Genomic DNA, 25,053 nt, shown 5'->3' on the forward strand with positions numbered 1-25,053 from the left:
GAAATTGGGACCGTAATCCAGCTCCCATATCTCTTCAATGTAGTCGTAATATGTGTCTTTTTTTCCATTATTGTCCGTGGCATCCATACGAACACCGCTGTTTTGGTTGGTACTCTTTTTATCTTGGGCTATCGTATAAAATGTGTTTCCATTTATCTCGTACCCTTGGTATGTTAAGATATTCCAAGATGGTCCCCTAGCCAATAAGAACAGTTGTTCACTTATATCCATGTTATGCATTAGATGCTTCCGCAACCAGCTGCAGAAAGTGTTCATGTGCTCACGTGTAATCCATGCCTCAGACTTTTCCGGGAAATTGGAGAGCAGAATTTTCTTGTGTTCCTCGATATATGGGTCAACCAAGGATGATTGTTGAAGAACCGTATAATGCGCTTTGTTGAATGAGAAATCATCTGTGCAGACATAAGATTTCTTTCCTAATGTACCCTTTCCTGTTAGTCTCCCCTCATATCGCGATTCAGGGACTCCAATCGGTTTAAGGTCATCAATAAAGTCAACACAAAAGTCAATGACCTCCTCAGTTCCGTAGGCACTGGCGATGCTTCCTTCTAGACGAGCTCTATTACGAACACATTTCTTGAGTACCCCCATGAACCTTTCGAATGGGAACATGTTGTGTAGAAATACTGGTCCGAGAATATCAATTTCTTTGACAAGGTGCACTAGAAGATGTGTCATGATGTTGAAGAAAGATGGTGGAAATATCAGCTCAAAGCCAACAAGACATTGCACCACATCGTTTTGCAGCTTTATCAAATTCTCCGGGTCAATTATCTTCTGAGAAACTGCGTTGAGGAAGGCACATATCTTCACGATGGTTAACCGGACGTTATCAGGCAGAATCCCCCGCAGCACAACCGGAAGAAGTTTGGTCATAAGCACATGGCAGTCATGGGACTTGAGATTTGTAAATTTCTTCTCTGCCAAATTTAAGATTCCTTTTATATTGGATGAGTATCCAGATGGAACCTTTATACTGCTCAAGCAGTCAAACATGGTTTCTTTCTCTTCCTTGCTAAGAGTATAGCTGGCAGGACTTAAGTATTGTCGTCCATTATCTCGCTGTTGTGGATGTAAGGCATCTCGTTCTTCCATACGTTGCAATTCTTGACGTGCTTCTACTGTATCTTTTGTCTTTCCATACACTCCCAAGAATGCTATCAGGTTGACGCAAAAATTCTTCGTGAGGTGCATCACATCAATTGCATGACGAACATCTAAGACTTCCCAATATGGTAGCTCCCAAAATATAGATTTCTTCTTCCACATGGGCGCCATTCCGTTTTCGTTCGGAACAGGTTGGCTACCAGATCCCTTTCCAAAAACAACTTCTAGATCTTTTACCATGTTGAAGACGTCTTTACCACTACGGTGCATCGGTTTTGTTCGGTGGTCCGCTTGGCCTTTGAAATGCTTGCCCTTCTTTCGTACCGCATGCCTGATGGGAAGAAACCGACGATGACCCATGTATACAACCTTCTTACAGTGAGTCAACCATATATTATCGGTATCATCTAAACAGTGTGTGCATGCTTTGTATCCCTTGTTCGAATGTCCTGACAAGTTACTAAGAGCAGGCCAGTCATTGATCGTTACGAACAGCAATGCTCGTAGGTTGAAGTTTTCCTGTTTGTATTCGTCCCACATCCGTACACTTTCATCGCCCCAGAGCAATAAGAGTTCTTCGACCAATGGCCTTAGGTACACATCAATGTCATTTCCGGGCTGCTTTGGACCCGGGATAAGCACTGGCATCATGATGAACTTTCGTTTCATGCAGAGCCATGGTGGAAGATTGTACAGACAAAGAGTCACAGGCCAAGTGCTATGACCACTGCTCATCTCACCAAAAGGATTCATGACATCCGTACTCAAACCGAACCTTATGTTTCTCGCATCCAAATCAAATTTAGGGTACGTTCTATCTATTTTTCTCCACTGCGACCCATCAGCGGGGTGTCTCAACATCGAGTCTTTCTTGCGTTCCTCTTTGTGCCATCGCATCAACTTAGCATTATCTTTATTTCTAAACAGACGCTTCAAACGTGGTATTATAGGCAAATACCACATGACCTTCGCAGGAACTCTCTTCCGGGGAGGCTCCCCCTCGACATCTCCAGGATCATCTTTTCTAATCTTGTAACGCAATGCACTGCATACGGGACATGCATCCAAATTCTCGTACTCGCCTCGGTAGAGGATGCAGTCGTTGGGGCATGCATGTATCTTTTGTACTTCCAGTCCCAAAGGGCAAACAAGTTGTTTGGCTTCATACGTTGTGGCAGGCAATTCATTGTCCTTAGGAAGCATTTTTTTAACAAGTTTGAGTAATTCACCAAATCCCTTGTCGGATACACCATTTGTCGCCTTCCATTGCAGCAACTCCAAGGTGGTGCCAAGTTTCTTAAATCCATTTTGACAATCTGGGTACAACAACTTATGGTGGTCCTCTAACAACTTCTGGAACTTCAACCTCTCCGTTTCACTCTCACAGTCTACCTGCACATTGTGCAATGCTTGCCCCAGATCGTCGCTGGGATCATTTTCTGCTACATCTACTTCGGGCTCTTCCATGGGAATATTGTCATCGAATGCACCGATTCCAGCATTCCCGGGAAAGTGGTCGTCAAAATCTTCTTCTTCATTGTCTTCCATGGTAACCCCCTGTTCTCCGTGCTTCGTCCAACAAACATACTTTTTCATGAAACCATTTGCGAAAATGTGGCTGTGTATGGTTCTTGAAGATGAGTAATCCTTGTTATTGTTGCAATGAACACACGGGCAGCACATAAAACCATTCTGCTTGTTTGCCTCAGCCACAGACAAAAAATAATGCAGGCCATCAATGAATTCTTTCGAACGTCGGTCAGCATTGTACATCCATTGCCGGTCCATCTGCATTTTAAATAAATCGATTTGAATTCTTTACACGTATCGAATAAATAAAATATATCAAACCTAAATTAAACTAAATGTAACATAACATGAATAATTAAAAAATATGCAATATCCATCATACATCTTGATTAATTAAAAGGAGTACTTAATCCATTACAGAACTTAACAAAGCAGTACTATACATGAAATTTAAAAATTCGGTCAACAACACATAGGTTTTCAACCGTCCTTGCGTTGGAACGCAGAATGTTCTAACGGATTTCTTGCTGGCGCAGAAGAAGATGGCGGAGCTGAAACCTCCGAGTTTGGTGGTGACGAACCGTAACGCCGCAATAAATCCTCAAGATCAAACGGAGGTTCCTCGCCCCTTGCCATGCATTCTCTATATTCTTTTTCCAAATAACGGAGCGCTGCCCTATGAAAAGCACTAGGTTTTTTGGACCGACGACCTACTCGAGTTGTGCCCTTCTCTCCAGAAGGACAACGATCACCCCCACCGGCGCCACTCTCTCCAGCTGCTGAAGCCATATTTTACTGAAAAATACCTTTATTTTCCACATAATTATAAATTCTTACCATTACAATGCAAAAATTATTTGAAAGAAATCTCTATAACTTCTAATTACTTTGACACCCTTTAGTTCCAGGAGTACACTCTTTTCAATATCCAGAAACCCTCTAGAAGAAAAATAAACCTTTATTTCTGAAAATGTATATGTCAGTAACCTCAACCCTGCGGTGATGACACTACCTTTCGGGAGGACACGGTGCGGTACAAGGATGTCACCAATCGGCTAGTCGCAGCACCAACATTTACGATTAATAGGCACATCACTTGGCACAGGCAGGATGCTCGTTGATATGCTCTCAGTACAACAACAGGCATGCTGACTGCGTCAAATGCTGTCTTCTTATCAATCGGAAGTGCTGGTGATGCGACCAACCGATTTGCGACGTCCTTATAGCGCATCGTGTATCCCTGAAAGGTAGTGCCATCACCGTTGGATGGAGATTAACGACGTATACTTGTTTCGAAAAAAAGATTTTTTTAGCTTCTAGATGGTTTCAATGTGAGCCTGATTAAATACATCACTAGAGTGTCAAAATAATCCATTCATAATACAAAAAATTCTATAATATACTCATTTCATTAATTCATTCATGAATAAAAAAATCAACTATCCACAATATGGTCATATATACAAGTACATCACATGAAGTATCTACACTCATTCTAAAAATTTCTACTATCCATATACTCATCTAAATCTAAAAGAAAATTACACCTACATATGCAATCTAGCTAGCTAAATGTCCAAGAAATGCGCTAGCTACACATTTTCTCTATTTCTAAAGTATGAAATGAGCTATACAAGCCAAGGAAGAAGAGAAAAACAAGCCCCAAACCTTTAGAGCAGATGGATGGACGGGGAATCAAAGATCTTCACAAATGTGGTGAAGAAATGAGCAAGAACTCCTCTGTCCCGAGCCAAGAACAGCAAGAAAACAAGTGAGCTGAATGGCTCGGGCGGGGGGAGAGGGAAGGGGATAAGGGGCGCAAGGCCTTTTGTCCCGGTTGGAGGCACCAACCGGGACAAAAGGGGGGACTTTTGTCCCGGTTGGTGGTTCCAACCGGGACAAAAGGCTACACGGGCCTTTTGTCCCGGTTGGAACCACCAACCGGGACAAAAGGCTCCCATTTTGTCCCGGTTGGTGTCTCAAACCGGGACAAAAGGCCCCCGTCCCCCCCCCCCCCCGCTGGCCCGGCTAGCCGTTGGACCCGGGACAAAAGCCACCTATTGACCCGGGCCCAAAGGCTGCCGGGACAAATGGCCAAGAACAAAGGCCTGTTTTGTAGTAGTGAATCAACCGCATCATTGATACGGAACTAACACGAAGAACCACTTCTGGAGTACCATTACCAGACAGAGTAGCTACAACCCCATTATCGCAGGGGCCGCACCAGTAGCAGTGCACCCTACCTATTTTCCTTACCTCATTCTGCACTGCCTGCATCATGGCTAGCAACTGCGGTGGACAAGCATCAACCTGTGGTCCCGGTTCAGGAGTAGGGCTAGCATCAGCCTGTGGCCCCCGATTCACGAACACTTACTTTGATTGATAAGCATCTGTCGAGGTACAAGCTGGAGAAGAATACCAATAGGCCCAGCACTTCCCCTACTTCCCCTCGCTCTCTCGGTATTTTCTAACACCGCTGAGGCATCATTATGCAAGATGAGCCTAGAGCTTGTGTATGAGAGTGCGAGAGCAATGTATTGTGTGTCTTAATTCTACCCCCTCTACTATTTATAGCCTTCGTCAAGCAATGTATTGTGTGTCTTAATTCTACCCCCTCTACTATTTATAGCCTTGGTCATGTCAGTTTATGGTAGAATGGTGGCCAAAGCATGCAGAACCGACTTAAGGAGCTGACACGTGGAAGCTAGGGTCCATTGGGCCCACCCTTTGGTTCGGCCCAACCAGGGGTTCGGCCGACCTACTCCTGCTGCCTCTGTCCGCCGCCTTTGGATGGAAGGATGACATGTGGATCCCACATGCAATAAGCGTGGGTGCCACGTTTGGGCTGTCAAACAGGCCCTTTCCTCCTCGTGATTGCTGTGATAGGCTGAGAATTTATAACTTAGATTGTTCTCCCTGTTTTTCATGTATTTTCATCCCAAATTCACCTACACACATTTTTAGATCAGCATCTATGTAATTAGTTGATAAAATATCCTATGCTAATATTAATCCACCTACACACATTTTTAGACCATTTATCTTCTACGTCTCATGATTACTTTTCGGAAAATTATTTGCACTCCTAATCTTAGTTAACATTATCTACACTGATCAGGTTGGACTAAGCCAAGATAGACCGCATGCATTCTTCTTCGGCTAGCACCTTGCTATCGCTACTAGTCTCTTCGTTTCAACGAGTGAATTATCCTCACTACTACAGAAAGGCTAATTTATCCCGGTTGGAAAACCCTTGTTGTCCTGGTTTCCCAATCGAGAACGCCAGGCCGGGATAAAAAAGGCTACCTTTTGTTCCGGTACAAAAGGTGCTGCCAGCGCCACGTGGCTGGCAGACCCTTTTGTTACCAACCGAGACAAAAGGTCCATTTTTTTTCTCCTGTTTTCCGTTTCTCAATTCTTTTTCTATTTCAATTATACTTTTGCATTTCAATTAAACTTATGTATTGGAATTCAGTGTGTATGATCTCCACTAATATATATATATAGTTACTTATATAATATTTGTCCTAGATAGTTTTCATATAAAAATTAATTCACTTATATATATATGTATACACATATCTATACATGTGAATTCCTTTACATATGAAAATGTCTAGGCCCAATATTATAATTATATATATATATACACACACACACATATATTATTGGAGTGCTTATATATATAATACATACATACTCATAAATAGAAATTTAATACATACACATACATATATATTTACATAGGTATATTCGTTCTTAATTACATATATACGCGTATATTATCATATTTGCTGCGATTGTCAATATTAGATAGTCTATCATAGTAGAATTCGGCTTTTGGATCGAGGACTTGGTTAACAATAAATCCGGACAATTGTTCTTGAATCGCCATAATCTTTTTCTCTGGTATGAGTTTATTGCGCATCTCCTCGACCTATGGAAAAAGGGGATAATTAATTTCAACTAATTAAAATACGAGTTCAAATATTAACAAGTTTTTTACTTACTTCCTCCTCCCAATCTGTCCAGTCCCTTGGAGGACCTACCAGACCATGGATGTTCTCGCATACATAGTATGAGCATAAATTAGTGCCTTGTTTCTGCCTCATACACTTTAAGAGAGAAGAAATTATCAAGTATTTATATGAATATATAATAAAACTAATGAATCATGCAACGAATCATCCAAGTGTGTACCGCAAAATCTGTCTTGATCTTCTATTCCTTGTCAAATTTGCCTGGATGATTTTTAACGAATTGTTTCCAAATCCTATGCATGATTAGAACAATTATAGTCAAGTAACAAAGTGATTCAAATTATCGGTCATCGACGGAGTAGTGGTAGAATTACTTTTTCATCATGTTAAGAAGATTTTCGTATTGTTCTGGATTTCTCCTCAATGAGTCCATAACCACGCGTAGGCTCTTCTCGGGAATTATGACAATTAGGACCCAGTGTTCACTGCAAGATTATACGGAGGCAGTTCTTGGTAGTTAAGGTTTAAACAATTCGATTACAGAATAGAAAGAGTTAGACGGAAGGAATCACTCACGCAAAGTTGTAAGAAAACAATATCATTTGTTTGTTGTGATGAACGCTTATGTACTTGAATAAGTTTTGGTATAGCTCATCGGAAGTGTCGCGTAGAATCCTCCAATTACAAGTAATTGGGTCGATGAAGCCAAAGTGAGAGTATCTCTTTCTCCTACAAGTTTGTATCTCCATTCTACATGATACCGAATAAATCAAGGGATCAGTATGTTGAGATCATGCAAAACAATACGTAAGGAGAGTAAAATATTTACAGAACCCACAAGCCGACCATAGAGATGTCGAGGTCCTCCTGATGGAATAGTTGGTAAATTTCTTCCCAGTTTATCCATATAATGGGCTCCCCCCGTAAGAAATCGTCATCATTAATCTTTGCGCCCTGCATGAAGATGCAATCGGCCATCGCACGCATGTAGTGCTGGTGCAACTTATACATTTGCGTTGGAAGCACAGACACTACTTCGGGGGGTACAAGAGTTTTGCCCAGCTCATACGCCCATTTGACAACCACATCGGCCTTTGGAATATCTTCTCCCCCTGCAATCTGAGCTGCCGTCAGGTTTGATTCTTTCAAAAATGTAACAAAGTCTTGTTGTTGCGTCGTCTATCCCACTACGAGAGGCTCTATTGATTGTTTCTTTTGGGCTCCGAGCTGTGGAACGTCGGACGACGATGACTTTGATTGTCTCTTCTTTTTCTCAGTAGTTTTGATAATTGTGCGTTCATAGTCTGAAGGGGGGTCTCTCAGAATGAATTTTCTCTTATTTTCTTCGCACATTCCCTTAAAAATTTTCAAATCCATCGGATTTATCACTTTCTCGGGCTCGGGCTCGGGCTTCGGCTTCGGCTTGAAGTGCTCTTTAACTCTTTCTTGAGTTATCCGATCGCATTCTTCAAGGCTCATGTCCTAGGGTTTAATAAGAGCCTCCTTGGTTTTCTTCTCCTTTTCCTTCTTCTTTGGAGGCTCCTTAGCCGGTGCAGCTACCTTCTTTGCCGGTGGCTGATTCTGCTTCTTTGCTGGCGGCGGAGGGGGTGACCATGGAGGCGATGGTGACGCTTGAGTGTTCATCGGCGCATGAGATGATGGTGATGGAGAATGTGCCGGTGAACCTTGCCGAGATAGTGCTGCCCTTGGGGAGTTTTGCGGAGATGCCGGCTTTGGAGAGGCATGCTGAGATGCCGGTCTTGGTGTTTGATCATCCGACTTTAGGACAATGTAGCGCTTATCCCATAGGATGTAGCCATGAATGGCTTCTGCTAGTGTCCTCTCCCCATCACCTCCAGGAATATCAAGCTCGAGCGTCTCCCAACCCTGGCACACCTGCTCCACGCCAACTCTTGTGTATCTTGGCGGAATTTGCTGTCCGTGGTACACGTCGCCTGGTTGGGTTGACATGGCGGTACCGTACACAACAGTGAACATTAAGTTCTTAATGGCAGTCTGCAGGTCACAAGGTGTCTGCTGGGTGATCTCATCCACTCGAAATCGCTGCGGGGCCATCGCTTCAACTGCGGCCTGGATACCCGTTGGCTCGACGATGGCGACATATGTGGAAGCGTAGCTGCTTTTCCGCTGAGACAGGTGATCAGCTGCGACATTAGGCTCTGGAGGCACCGTTTGCGCTTGCTGTTGCTGGCTCATTGCTATGGCCACTTGGTGTTGAACCTCTTCCTCCAGTCTTTGATCGTGTGACATGAGTCGTTCCTCTAGCCTGCGTAAGTGCTCCTGCTCATCATTCTTTCTTCTTTGCCGGCTTCTATATGATTCAATGTAATCCTTGAACCCATACTTCCACGGAACCACGCCTTTGCCTATTGTGCGGCCCGGATGCTCTGGATTCCCAAGGGCGTAAGTCAGCTCGTATCCCTCTCTCTATCCGGCTGGAATGTTCCCTCGGCCGCTGCTTGTATGGCCTCCTGTAGTCTCTGGGCTGCTCGCTGGATGTTTGGCCCATAGATGCAGTCACCAGTCAATGGGTCCAAGCTTCCCCCGTGACCATAAAACCAGGTCCTTGACCTTTCAGGCCAGTTCATGGTCGCAGGTTGGATGCCTCTGTCAAGCAGATCCTGCTCCATCTTCTCCCATTTGGGTATTGCAAGCTTGTAGCCTCCTTGGCCTAGAGTGTGATGGTACACTTTCTTCGATGCGTTGTTTTTGGCCTTCTGCACCTTCTAAAGCCCAAGCTCTGAAGACTTGTATTCCACAAATGCATCCCAGTGACCCTTGAGCTTTTCGAGCTCACCGGTAAATACGGGTGTGGTCCCGGTCTTGATATATTTCTTCGTCAAAATTTTCTTGAATGATTGTAGCTATTCAGCCATCTTACTCAGGGTCCAGCGCTTGCATATCTCTTCGGATTCAGCTAGAACCGTGAAGTTTTTCTTAAGCTCCCGCCAGCACCATTCTTTTTCTCTTTCGGGTACCGCATCCCGTTCCTCGCTTGGATTGGAAGCTTTCCAGAGCCTGAAGCTGATCGGGATGTGGTCCCTGACAATACATCCGGATTGTCTTATGAATTTTTTGGCGGCAGCTTATGGAGCGATCGGTTCGCCATCTGGACCAACTTCCGTTATAATGAACCGCCCTTCCAGTTTTTTTGTTGGGCCTCGCTTCGTCTTTTTCTGCTGCGACAATGATCCAGACGGCTATAAAAAAAACATTCATAGTATTCATATAGATTCAGAAGAAAATATGATTGTCACTACAAATAAGTATAGTTGTGATATGTACATTAGCACTTTGTTCAGCAGCAGCGTCATCCTGAATAGATGGTGGCTCAATTCCATCACCAGACATATTCAAATATATGTCGGTATTGCTACCATCATCAGCTTGTTCAGCGACATCTCCTTGACCTTCGCCAATCATATTCAACAGGAACTGTTCGTCTTCTGCGTCTGTGTGTCGCGGGTCCATCATAACTAAAATATAAATACAAATAAAACCCTTAAAAAAATTCTCTAAATAATCCACATATTTAGATCGATAACGATCGGAAACTATCGGAAACGATTCGATCGGTATCGGAAACTATCGGAAATGATTCGGTCGGTATCGGTAACGATCGGAAACTATCGGAAATGATTCGGTCGGTATTGGTAACGATCGGAAACTATCAGAAACAATTCGGTCGGTATCGGTAACGATCGGAGACTATCGGAAACGATTCGGTCGGGATCGGTAACGATCGGAAACTATCAGAAACAATTGTGTGTTAGCGCGAGTTTGCGAGCTCGAGAAGTAATATAAATGACATAATTAAATAATAAATACATGATAAATTAAAGGCTTATAATGATATAATTAAATAATAAAAACATGATAAATTAAAGGCTACGAATGACATAATTAAATAATAAATACAAGATAAATTAAAGTCTTTGAATGACATAATTAAATAATGAATATATGATAATTAAAATCTTTGAATGAAAAAATTAAATAATAAATACATCATAAAAGAAATTCTCTCTAATTCTCTATTTCCTTCTCTATTTCTCTATAAATTCTCTCTATTTCTCACTATATCTCTATATATAAAGAAAACACTATATCCATAATTGCATTCTAATAATGTCTCTATAAATCAATTATACTTAATATATAATAAATAAAACACTATATCCATAATATAATTCTAAAAATATCTATATGCATAATTGAATTCTAGTTAATATAAAACAGAATTACATAAACATAAAATTTGAAAAGAAAAAAGAAAACGCTGGCGGCCACACTACTCACACAGGAAGGGGAAACCTAGGGCGGCGGCCCTGGACGACGAGGCGGGGAGCTGGCGGCACGGTGGCGCGCAGCGGAGAGGGTGGTGGCACGGCGGCGTGCAGTGGAGGCCGCCGGGGGCGGCGAAGACGAGGGCGCACGCACAGAGTGGAGGCCGGGGCGGCGAAGACGAGGTGGCACGGGGCCGGGGACGGCGGCGCACCGGTGAGCGGCCTGGCGGGGTCGTCGTCCAAGGCGGCGGAGCTCGGGGATGGAGGCGGAGCAGGAGGCGCGATGGGAGACGATGGCGGCGCGACGCATATCAGAAAAATGCCCAAGTGTTGGAGGAAGGAGGAGGTTAAGCGACATATATAGGGGCCCCCCTTTTGTCCCGGGTGAAGACACCACCCGGGACAAAAGGGGGGACCTTTTGTCCCGGGTGAATCCACGACCCGGGACAAAAGGGCCGTCGTGGCTCCACCCGGGACAAAAGGTGTTTTTGGGCGGGCCGGCAAAATTCCCAGCCCGCGGCCCACCTTTAGTCCCGGGTGGATCTACCACCCGGGACAAAAGGGGCCCGTTTTCCCTCGTTCCCGCCAAATCTTATGTTTGTTTTTGTTTGTTTTTACTTCTCTTTTAAAATTGTCTTTCATTTGTTAATTCAGTTAATAAAATAATGATTCCAAAAATTATGGAACAAAATTTCTTATCTCTATATAAACTTGATACACACAACAAAAATAATTAATTTTCATTCAAGTGATTGGGTCAACAAAATATCTATCTTTTTTGAAATCATATTTGTTATTTTGACCATGCAAAAATATATTAGGTGAACAAATTTTTTCAAATTGTTGCTTTTCGACAGAAAGTGGATTCTATCACAATATTAACATTTAAAAAGTGAATTTTAGATAAAATTAAGTAATTTCATGATATTAATGAGTAGTGTGTGAGTTTGATAGATAGTGTGTGTGTGTTAGTGAGATTGTGTGTGTTAGTGAGAGAGTATAGTGTGTTAATGTGAATGTAATTTCATGAAATAAATAAAATTAGTTGAGTAATCCATTATTGAATGAAAATTATAATTGAGTCTGGTAATTAAGTGAAAAATATAAAAAATGATATATATAACACATAAAGTATAATTGTACAGTACATATATAATAAAAGTATTCGAATTGCGATTACGTTTTTATACAATAATATAAAATGATTCAAGTACATGAAGGATTAGCGGTAACAGACTTTCTCTTCACAAATGTCCCTTGATTATGATCACGGCGCAAGTATGGAGCATCATCATTGGCTAGCAGGATGCATGGATCAGCATTTACATCGAAAGGTGGAATGGCAACAAAATTATTATATTCTACTGACAAATCTGTCTTGTCCTCCACTCCAACGATGTTTCTCTTTCCTGATAGAACTATGTGTCGCTTAGGCTCATCCTTTTGCTTGTTTATCCGCTTCTTTGGCTTGCTGGACATGTCCTTAATGTAGAAAACCTGAGCGGCATCCTGGGCTAGGACAAATGGCTTGTCTCTATACCCAAGATTGTTGAGATCAACTATGGTCAACCCATACTCATCTTTTGTTACCCCTCCTCCATATAGCTTAACCCATTGGCAACGAAATAGAGGCACCTTGAAATTGGGACTGTAATTCAGCTCCCATATCTCTTCAATGTAGCCGTAATATGTGTCCTTTTTTTCCATTATTGTCCGTGGCATCCATACGAACACCACTATTTTGGTTGGTACTCTTTTTATCTTGGGCTATTGTATAAAATGTGTTTCCATTTATCTCGTACCCTTGGTATGTTAAGATATTCCAAGATGGTCCCCTAGCCAATAAGAACAGTTGTTCACTTATATCCATGTTATGCATTAGATGCTTCCGCAACCAGCTGCAGAAAGTGTTCATGTGCTCACATGTAATCCATGCCTCAGACTTTTCTGGGAAATTGGAGAGCAAAATTTCCTTGTGTTCCTCGATATATGGGTAAACCAAGGATGATTGTTGAAGAACTGTATAATGCGCTTTCTTGAATAAGAAATCATCTGTGCAAACATAAGATTTATTTTCTAATGTACCCTTTCCAGTTAGTCTCCCCCCATATCGCGATTTAGGGACTCCAATCGGTTTAAGGTCATCAATAAAGTCAACACAAAAGTCAATGACCTCCTCAGTTCCGTAGGCACTGGCGATGCTTCCTTCTGGACGAACTCGATTACGAACACATTTCTTGAGTACCCCCATGAACCTTTCGAATGGGAACATGTTGTGTAGAAATACTGGTCCGAGGATATCAATCTCTTTCACAAGGTGCACTAGAAGATGTGTCATGATGTTGAAGAAAGATGGTTGAAATATCGGCTCAAAGCCAACAAGACATTGCACCACATCATTTTGCAGCTTTATCAAATTCTCCGGGTCAATTACCTTCTGAGAAACTGCATTGAGGAAGGAACATAGCTTCACGATGGTTAGCCGGACGTTATCAGACAGAATCCCCCGCAGCACAACCGGAAGAAGTTCGGTCATAAGCACATGACAGTCATGGGACTTGAGATTTGTAAATTTCTTCTCTGCCAAATTTAAGATTCCTTTTATATTGGATGAGTATCCAGATGGAACCTTTATACTGCTCAAGCAGTCAAACATGGTTTCTTTCTCTTCCTTGCTAAGAGTATAGCTGGCAGGACTTAAGTATTGTCGTCCATTATCTCGCTATTGTGGATGTAAGCCATCTCGTTCTTCCAAACGTTGCAATTCTTGACATGCTTCTACTGTATCTTTTGTCTTTCCGTACACTCCCAAGAATGCTATCAGGTTGACGCAAAAAAATTTCGTGAGGTGCATCACATCAATTGCATGACGAACATCTAAGACTTCCCAATATGGTAGCTCCCAAAATATAGATTTCTTCTTCCACATGGGCGCCATTCCATTTTCGTTCGGAATAGGTTGGCTACCAGATCTCTTTCCAAAAATAACTTTTAGATCTTTTACCATGTTGAAAACGTTTTTACCACTATGGTGCATTGGTTTTGTTCGGTGGTCCGCTTGGCCTTTGAAATACTTGCCCTTCTTTCGTACCGCATGCCTGATTGGAAGAAACCGACGATGACCCATGTATACAACCTTCTTACAGTGAGTAAACCATATATTATCGGTATCATCTAAACAGCAATGCTCGTAGGTTGAAGTTTACCTATTTGTATTCATCCCACATCCGTACACCTTCATCGCCCCAGAGCAATAAGAGTTCTTCGACCAATGGTCTTAGGTACACATCAATGTCATTTCTGGGCTGCTTTGGACCTGGGATAAGCACTGGCATCATGACGAACTTTCGTTTCATGCAGAGCCATGGTGGAAGATTGTAAATACAAAGAGTCACAGGCCAAGTGCTCTAACCACTGCTCATCTCACCAAAAGGATTCATGCCATCCGTACTCAAACCGAACCTTATGTTTCTCACATCCAAATCAAATTCAGGGTACGTTCTATCTATTTTTCTCCACTGCGACCTATCAGCGGGGTGTCTCAACATCGAGTCTTTCTTGCGTTCCTCTTTGTGCCATCGCATCAACTTAGCATTATCTTTATTTCTAAACAGATGCTTCAAACGTAGTATTATAGGCGAATACCACATGACCTTCGCAGGAACTCTCTTCCGGGGAGGCTCCCCCTCGACATCTCCAGGATCATCTTTTCTAATCTTGTAATGCAATGCATTGCATACGGGACATACATCCAAATTCTCGTACTCGCCTCGGTAGAGGATGCAGTCGTTGGGGCATGCATGTATCTTTTGCACTTCCAATCTTAAAGGGCAAACAAGTTGTTTGGCTTCATACGTTGTGGCAAGTAATTCGTTGTCCTTAGGAAGCATTTTTTTAACAAGTTTGAGTAATTCACCAAATCCCTTGTCGGATACACCATTTGTCGCCTTCCATTGCAGCAACTCCAAGGTGGTGCCAAGTTTCTTCAATCCATTTTGACAATTTAGGTACAACAACTTACGGTGGTCCTCTAACAACTTCTAGAACTTCAATCTCCCCGTTTCACTCTCACAGTCTGCTTGCACATTGTGCAATGCCTGCCCCAGATAGTCGCTGGGATCATTTTCTGCTACATCTACTTTGGGCTCTTCCATGGGAATATCGTCATCGAATGCACCGATTCCAGCATTCCCGAGAAAGTGGTCGTCAAAATCTTCTTCTTCATTGTCTTCCATGGTAACCCCCTGTTCTCCGTGCTTCATCCAACAAACATACTTCTCCATGAAACCATTTGCGAATATGTGGCTGTGTAGGATTCTTGAAGATGAGTAATCATTGTTATTGTTGCAATGAACACACGGGCAGCACATAAAACCATTCTGCTTGTTTGCCTCAGCCACAGACAAAAAATAATGCAGGCCATCAATGAATTCTTTCGAACGTCGGTCAGCATTGTACATCCATTGCCGGTCCATCTGCATTTTAAATATATCGATTTGAATTCTTTACACGTATCAAATAAATAAAATATATCAAACCTAAATTAAACTAAATGTAACATAACATGAATAATTAAAAGATCTGCAATATCCATCATACATCTTGATTAATTAAAAAGAGTACTTAATCCATTACAGACCTTAACAAAGGAGTACTATACATGAAACTTAAAAATTCGGACAACAACACATAGGTTTTCAACCGTCCTTGCGTTGGAACGCAGAATGCTCTAACGGATTTCTTGCTGGCGCAGAAGAAGATGGCGGAGCTGAAAACTCCGAGTTTGGTGGTGACGAACCGTAAAGCCGCAATAAATCCTCAAGATCAAACGGAGGTTCCTTGCCCCTTGCCATGCATTCTCTATATTCTTTTTCCAAATAACGGAGCGCTGCCCTATGAAAAGCACTAGGTTTTTTGGACCGACGACCTACTCGAGTTGTGCCCTTCTCTCAAGAAGGACAACGATCACCCCCACCGGCGCCACTCCCTCCAGCTGCTGAAGCCATATTTTACTGAAAAATACCTTTATTTCCACAAAATTATAAATTATTACCATTACAATGCAAAAATTATTTACTATTACAATTACAATGATCAGATTAATAACTCTTGCAAATAACAATGAAATCATATAAAAAAGACGAAATGTATCATTAATTGAAAGAAATCTCTAATTAATTGAAAGAAATCTCTATAACTTCTAATTACTTTGACACCCTTCAGTTCCAGGAGTACACTCTTTTCAATATCCAGAAACCCTCTAGAAGAAAAATAAACCTTTATTTCTGAAAATGTATATGTCAGTAACCTAAACCCTGCGGTGATGACACTGCCTTTCGGGGGGCACGGTGCGGTACAAGGATGTCACCAATCGGCCAGTTGCAACACCAACATTTACGATTAATAGGCATAGCACTTGGCACAGGCAGCGTGCTCGTTGATATGCTCTCAGTACGGCCATGCTGACTGCGTCGAATGCTGTCTTCTTATCAATCGGAAGTGCTAGTGATGCGACCAACCGATTCACGACGTCCTTATAGCGCATCGTGTATCCCCGAAAGGTAGTGCCATCACCGTTGGATGGAGATTAACGACGTATACTTGTTTCGAAATAAAGATTTTTTTAGCTTCTAGATGGTTTCAATGTGAGCCTGAATAAATACATCACTAGAGTGTCAAAATAATCCATTCATAATACAAAAAATTGTAATATACTCATTTCATTAATTCATTCATGAATACAAAAATCAACTATCCACAATATGGTCATATATACAAGTACATCACATGAAGTGTCTACAATCATTCTAAAAATTTCTACTATCCACATACTCATCTAAATTTAAAAGAAAATCACACCTACATATGCAATCTAGCTAAATGTCCAAGAAATGAGCTAGCTACACATTTTCTCTATTTCTAAAGCATGAAATGAGCTATACAAGCCAAGGAAGAAGGGAAAAACAAGCCCCAAACCTTTAGCACCGATGGATGGACGGGGAATCAAAGATCTTTACAAATGTGGTGAAGAAATGAGCAAGAACTCATCTCTCCTGAGCCAAGTACAGTAAGAAACAAGTGAGCTGAATGGCTCGGGCGGGGGGAGAGGGAAGGGGATAAGGGGGCTGCGCGGGCCTTTTGTCCCGGTTGGAGCCACCAACCGGGATAAAAGGCCACCCTTTTGTCCCGGTTGGTGTCTCCAACCAGGACAAAAGGCCCCTGTCCCCCCGCTAGCCCGGCTAGCCGTTAGACCCGGGACAAAAGCCAACTATTGTCTCGGACCCAAAGGTTGCCGGGACAAGTGGCCTGGAACAAAGGCCTATTCTGTAGTAGTGCCTCTGACAGAGACACAAAGCCACTGACCAGTGCCTCACTGTCAGAGGATGTCTCCTTCCTTCTCATGAGATATCCTTTCATAGTTTCATATCCTGTGTAGTGCTTAGGCCATCTCCAGTGATGAAAAAAAAGCGAATCATGGAATGACCTGGCAGTTCAAGAGTCGACTCTTTGTCACTGGAGAACAGCCGAATCTTGTACAGTTCAAAGAATCGACCTCCAATTACGATTCGATGCATGGATATTAAACGATTATATATATACAGTGAAACATATGTCCACACCTCTAGCCAGGGCGTACGTTGGAGAGAGAAATGAGAACTTTTTACTGCATGCGGTCCCACATGATGGTTCAGCACCACTGGAGAATGAAGATGCATAGCATGCATGGCTGATTCTTTTCCAGATGATTCGACTCACCACTGCTGATGCTCTTATCTGCTACCCAAGGTGCCCACTGTTCATTATAAAAAAGGTGCCCACTGTTCGGGGTGAAAAAAGGCCTTCGTTCTGCCGCCATCCCGGATGTGTAAGCGAACAAAAACAATCGTATCCTAATTAACTAAATGACAATGTAATTTAGTTTGTAAGTTGTTAGAAAAATGTGTATAAAGGAATATAGTCTTGTTAAATGCCATAAAAGCCATCAGAACCTGACACCGTGCCCAAACTTAGTTAAACGTTGTCTTTTTCTTCTTCCTCTACGCTTGTGGTGGCAAACTCTCCAGATCATATGAATACTGAGCTGTATTAATTAACAACTTGGTGAGAGGGTGGACATAATCACCCGAAATGATCGAGACTGATTTTCTTCAGTCCTTGATTTGGTCTTAAGTAGCAACTAACTGAATTTATTACGGGTAATTTGATCTCAGACCTCGGTTACCGATTTAACCGAAAATATCGAACACAACAAAACAATTAAACAACATAACAGCCTCCCCACCACCTAAGGCCGGCACAAGATAAAGATGCATACAAATAAATGAAAAATCCTATTGGATCTATGGTGCCTCCCTCCTCGCTCCACTCAACAGCCCTCACCTGTATTTCGGCTGATTTTTGTGTTGATTCATTGTTGATTTGTGCTTTGGATTGTCATTTGGTGATTATTTTTTATGTGTTCTCTACAGGCTTGGATAGTTCCGTCAATGAACTAACCAAGACTGAATTGTCTTGATCTTGAAATTTGCTAGGAACCGGTCGGTTCTAGTTTCTAGATAACCGAATTTCAAGAAAAAAAATGAGAAACTGATCGGTTCAATTTGGTTAGACTGAATGTCCACCTCTATTGGTGATTATATGAAAATAAATAGAATTATGTGCTTTACTGTAATAACATATAATACCAATAATATATTATTATGTAAACTACCTTGCATATCTATAAATGGATACAGCATGGTTATATATACTAAAATATTATTGTTTGTTGAACCATATATCTTCACTTGCAGGTAAAAACTGGCCATGTCCGACAAATCTTTAGATCGATAAAGTCAAAAACTGTGTCTCACCTACCATCTAATAATAATATAGCTATATGAATGACACACACAATTTGTCAAATGGGGATTGCTCTCTCAAGGACACGGGTACAACCATCTCTCTATCTATCCAAGCATTACATTTAATTCTACATTCTCCAACAACAATGCTACAATACACAGACCATCACTTATTAGCTAAAGTCAATGTGAATTATCGGTGTCAACCGATCATTGGACCATATACTAAATAAAACACTATACAATAGCGTTCCTCATAAAAGTGTTAGATGTCTCCAGACGGAGTACTCGCCATGGTCTGCGTAGTTAAGTAGTGTGGGTCTAGTAACATCAACCCAATCTACGGCCGAATATCTATGAACGGATAAGTATGAGAACTCGAGGCATCCCATAATATAATTTCTCACCTTAAAGAAATCAATCATTCCTATATCCCCAAAGTCAGCAACATGATAACAGGATATCTCCAAGAAACGGCGGCACCGCCGCCCGGGGATGTGTGCAGCACTAACCCTAGCAGAGCCATGTGTGTGGTGGGAATGTGGGATGAGAAAAGCAGGAAAAGATGGGCTGCAGGCAGGACCATGTCTCTTCTCCTCTATATAATGCGGCACAACCCTTGCCGCCCATAGCCACACCAGCCGCCCCAAGCAGATCTCCAGTACACAGATCTGAGCCCAAATCTCCTCCCATCTTTCTTCTTCTTCATCTTCTTCTTCTTAACGTCCGGCAGCAGGTCTCCCAGCCGGCCTCTCAGTCTTTCACACGATCTCCCTCTCATGGCTATTTGCGCTGGTTTTTGTGGAACGGTGGTGGTAGCAGCGGTGTCCATGGCTCACTGACAGAAGAGAGTGAGCACACAGCGGTCAGATTGCATCAGTCCCTGCCTTTACAACCGAGACGATGTGAATGATGATGCAGCTGCTGTTGAGTGCTCACTACTCTCTCTGTCAGGCATCTCAGGCCGGTCCCTGCCACCACTCGCCATGATCTACTACTATACTGTCCCTCTCTTTTGTTGTCGTTGCAGGATTCATTGCAAATTAAATTAGCTGAGACAGGCCAGGTTGACGATAAGGCAGGGTTTGCAGAGATAAGGTTGCTGGACAGGCCTGGGCGGGGTCTGCGTCTGCCGCCGGTCTGGTCCTTATCTTGTTCTTGCCGGCCGTCTTGCCCTACGTCTCGCCGCCCGAGGAGGGCGTTGGAGCGGTGGTGCGCTTGGACCCGTACTCGGGAGAGGGTCGGTCCCTCCCTTTTTTTTTTTTTTTTTGCACTTTCTTTCCCTTAGTTTGCAGGGTGTGCTGTCTCGGCCTCGGGGAAGGAGACGCGCGTGATGGATTGATAAGCTCATCGATCTTCTCGGCTGCCGGCAGTTGCGGCAGTTCTCGTCTTCACCTTCAATCGATCAGCTGGTACATGTTATCTCTTTTAATCTCCCCAACAAACAAGATTTGATGTTTACTTCTCTAATCGTGTTGTGACCGTTTCTTTTCCCAACCTTTCTGAAACGCTTCTGTTTGCAGCGCTATCATCTCATGTGCATGCTGCAGGCTGCAGATAGGTTATTTTGGGCCGGGGTGGCCATGGATGTGCCGGCGTGTTGCAGCCTTGCACAGAAGGTAGATCTATATATCTGCCTGACTGGGAGAGGAAACGAGCATCTCGCGCTTGTTTTTGCTGGGTGTTTTTTTGGAAAGGGGAAACTTTATTGATTTCAAGAGGATATATACATCGAGGTGATACATTAACTTTTTTTTGGGGAACAGAGGTGATACATCAACTTGAAATGTTCTTGGCCTCTGCTGCAACAGCACACAGTCTAAAAAGAGTTTTAACAAACCAGCTACACTAGTGACCGTCAATCCTACGACTAGACTGCCACCCATGAGCTTGTGCAAAAAAATCCTTGACCACCTGCGCCAAGAAATGAGATGCCGCTACATGGATATTCTGTGTCGAAGGCCGTTGTATGATAGCCCACGTACAAAGCCAATGTGTCGTCAAGTAGATAACTTGTAAAAAGGAAAATTGTTTGTTATCGAAAACCACCGCATTTTTGCTGGGTGTTTACTTTTCGAATTTTTGTGTTTCCGCTCGAATTGTTCCTTTGCAGACCATGACTGATTTCTCTGCTTGTAAATTCTTGTGTGTTTTGAGGACAGTAGTTCATCGAAACAAAATATGGCCATCAGGAGAATGGATTCAATACGGGCCGGGGCTTGTTACTAGTCCTGATCTTGGAATCAACTGCACACCTTTGGGTTGGAGATGAAACTTATAGGTTACTTTTACTTGTTTAACGAGGTATTGTACATAGATGGCACGGTTTATGACAGTCAATTAATTGGATCATATAAGGCGAAAGCTTCATGTATTTTATGACGTTATGATATCAGGCTTCTCCTACTAATGTCTTAAGAAATTCCTTATAGTTCTTGCAGATCCATGTCTAAGGTGCACATCAGGATCTAGATGGGCAACTATATTAGAGGGCATATATTATTATGATTACAGTTAAATTATTCGTTAATTTACAGATGTCCCAGTATTACTAGATCCATGTATGTTTTTGCTTCCCAGAATACTACTTTAGTAAAATTGTTTGCTCTGGCAAGAAATATCCTTCCACAGTAGTTCCTTCGAAAAAACTGCTTAGCTTTTGGCCAGCATTCTTGACAAAATATGTATACGTGGTTGGTTACAATTTTTATGTGGTCCCGTACGTCAGTTCAACACTTGCAATATTTGCCAAGCTTGATATGTTAAAACAAGTATTTTGTGTAGATCCCTTCACACTGTTGAGTTGTTAAAATCAAGAGTATGATCATGATTAATTCATCCATTATACACCATTGTAATGGTTTATTGTGATACATGATTTTGCAACGCAATAGTCTTTTGTGTACAATTTTATCCTATATATTGGCTGTGCACTGAGATCTTCTAGCTTTTAGAGGGTTCCTAAATTGTTTGTTTCTTAAGTAACACAAGATCTCAGATCAATCACTCTACAACCATACCTATTTTTTGTTGTGAAATCTGAAAAAACATCTCGTTTTATTTTCAGTTTTGCCTTATTAATAAAGAAGCACTTCCTGCGGCCAATCTATGAATCTATAATCTTCAAAAGAATCAAATTACATATTTCTTGTGCTGTACTGCGATTGGAAACAGATATATTAATTTGTCTAAAACATTGACCGGCTACACACCCATTTTGTTTATCTGCAAAAGTTTCTTTACATGGATTTTATTGTTGAACTTTATAATTTTTTTATTTAATTTGTTACTATGATTAGCTTTGTATGAATATATTCAAGATTCACGAAGGCATACCAAGAATTACTGCCGGTGGATTGCCATATGGATGTCTCCTCCACGCCAAAGCTTATCCATATGGTCTGAGCTGAACAGGGCACACCCTTCCTGGACATGGTTCCTGGGCACGTGTTGCCAATGTTTGGACATCTGGAGATAAAACTCTGATTGCATGAAGTTGAATCTGCAGGAGTCAGGATTCATGCCTTTCACTTGTCCCTAGATATATATGAACTTAGTCTTGCATATTTTCCAGCATTATCATGACATCTGTTATCAGATAGATACAAATAATTAATATAAGCATTGCATATTTGTAGGAAAAGTTTGACTAACTAAATAAGCTTGTTAAATTAAGGTTAGATATTTCTTCTATTACCTAGCAATTGCATTGCATTAGATTTTAGACATTTTGTTATATCATCTGCAATATTTTATTTTTATTGACTTTACTTTAGCTTTTGATAGGTGGTAATATTAGTGTTAATTCAATAGTAATTGTACCATGTGTAAATATCTTTCATATATGCCTGGGAATCTTATTACATATATTTGGAGTGTACCTAGACGAACATTAAAAACTGATAATGTGGGAGTTAGGGAGGTGAGGAAATATAAATTTTATCAGGCATAAAAATTCAAAATATGATGTTTTTGTTACATTACTCTGGTCTGGAAATAAAAAGATCAATCAATTAAGCATTTCAGTACTTGGTTTTCCTCCTTCATTACAAATACTATAATTAGCTGTTAATAAATATGATCTTGTTGACTAGTTAACGTTGTACATACTATTGTAGTTACACTTGTGCCTCCATGCATGGAACCTGCATGATCCCATTAATTCACGAAGCTGCAAAGGGCTGTCACTAAAAAATCATATTTATTTTTTAGTAACTGGGATGCATATAAGAATTGTAGATAATTTATAAAAATCATAGAATTAATTAGTTCAATTGTGTGTATAGGACCAGGGCTTGCATGTCCGTCCCATGGCCCCATAACCATAATGAAAGCCTGCCGGTCCCCTTAATATTCTGGATATACATAACCACAAGTCCTAACATCGATTAGGACCACAACCAAAGTATCTAATAATCTATTTTCTGTTGATTCTTTTGTTGTGCCATGGTGGTGCAGGCAAGACACCCGTTGTCTGACTGCCTCAAGTTCTGATGATTCCAAACCTAAAATGCACAGCACTTCAAACATTTTGTTTTGCCAATAGTTAAACATTTACTTGCATGTATTGGATTAGTAGCTTGGGTGCTGTCCATATACATATAGCTTTCCATATTTCCGGAAAAGCTGCGTGTAGGAAATTAAAATTGGAGTTAACTGTATATTCATAACTAATTATCTTTTATATAAAAGCTTTTCCAATTTGAGGTCAGACATGTTCAGAGAAGTGTCATACAAATTATGTATGTCAACATTGGACGTGTGCCACGCATACAAATAATTCCTATAGAGCAGTAGAAAAGAAGCAGGTGATCCTCAAGGAGATACTGTAACGATCTCCAAAGTTAGAAAGATATATCGAGAGATGAGACTTAGTCATTTGTAGCCCATCTTCATTGCGTGGATTCTCTCTCCATAAACCTGCAGTGTTCCTGCGTTGTGCAAATTGTTGGCTTCATTCAGCATGCTTGCATGAGAAAGGAAGAAATCTAGTTATGTTAGCTTGGGAACTAAAATCGTAGTGTGGTAGCTAGTGGCCACGAACGTGTTTATGTCCTTTCTAGACTAAGTTGAAGAAGAAAATTCGGTTTGATTCACATGGGTCCTATTTGAAGAAATAGCCAAGGTTTATTTTAATGGCTAATGTTTAGTCTAAGAAAATAGTTCTTCAACGAAATAGCCCATAAAGTGTTTGAATCCAAGGGCTATTTGGCTCCTAAAATACTTTTCCAATCATTTGGTTGCTACTTTTCCAAGAGAGAAAGAGATAATTAGTGGGCCCACCCAAAAAATACCCCAAATAGCACCCTTTACGGGGGATAGTTTTTTAGGGTGGGCTATTTGCAAATAGCCCAGAAATAGCTCTCTTGTTTGGCTCCTCTAGAGTTATTTAGGCTATTTGGAGTGAGGGCTAAAAAATAGTCCATGGGTCCAAATAGGGCCATAGACTTGTTTGTGCATTTGAATGCGAAGCAGAATAGAATACTGAATAACATCACAGTGCTGGTGAAGATGTAGCCAGAAATCTGCTCCGACTCCGCAAGCTATCAACAAGAAATGATGCCTGAATATCATGTAAAATTATCGTGCGCCAACGACCCACCACCAGATTTGCGACATTTAGCTGGCAAGTGGCTGACGGGGCCTTTGTTGATTTGTGCACTTGCTCTGATTTTCTGGTTCGGTAAATAGTGGTAGGGAATTTAACAACACTCACAGAAAATGGTATGCTAAGGCCAGTCTCAGTTGGAGTATTATAGAAGTACAATGAGCATTAAATTTACTGATATGGCAGAAGAGAGAAGGGAAGATATCATAGGATATGAGAGGAGTGTTATCACCATGACACTCCTCCGGCTCGGTTACCTAGTTCACAATTTTGATAACTGAGATATGACACTCTCCACTGAGACTGACCTATCTCTCCACTGAGACGACCTATTGAATCCGCCTCGGCTAACAAGTTCGGTCTGTAATTGTTCTGAATCTAGCAGTGACCTGGATGGTCTTCCACTGCACAATCATTGACCTCGCAGTCGAACAGTCACACAGCTGGCTTGGTCACTGCAAGCCAGCCCATGCAAACACAAATCCAAAGACTTTTTATTATTATTTTAAATTAAGCCAAAGAAGATATGTGCTAAGTTAAAAAATTTACCAACTATGACTCCTGATTTTTTGATATAAATAGCCCACCATGGGACCAATAAGGTGAAAATATTGCACCCTCAGTACGATCAATATTAATTTTACTCTAGATAGGCA

General features: G+C 41.6%; 1 protein-coding gene across 1 annotated transcript; it reads right to left on the minus strand.

Moving 5' to 3' along the window:
• Nucleotides 1–1,089: 1,089 nt before the first annotated feature.
• LOC120686635 lies at nt 1,090–2,916 on the minus strand (the record flags this gene model as incomplete). Its single annotated transcript, XM_039968844.1, has 2 exons — nt 1,885–2,916; nt 1,090–1,500 (listed from the first exon to the last, which is right to left on the minus strand). Coding segments are annotated over exons 1-2 (1,443 nt in total), but the record flags the coding sequence as incomplete, so codon positions are not given.
• Between the last annotated feature and the right edge of the window lie 22,137 nt (nt 2,917–25,053).

The sequence above is a fragment of the Panicum virgatum genome, chromosome 8N (assembly GCF_016808335.1).
Source record: "Panicum virgatum strain AP13 chromosome 8N, P.virgatum_v5, whole genome shotgun sequence".
Lineage (NCBI taxonomy): Eukaryota > Viridiplantae > Streptophyta > Magnoliopsida > Poales > Poaceae > Panicum > Panicum virgatum.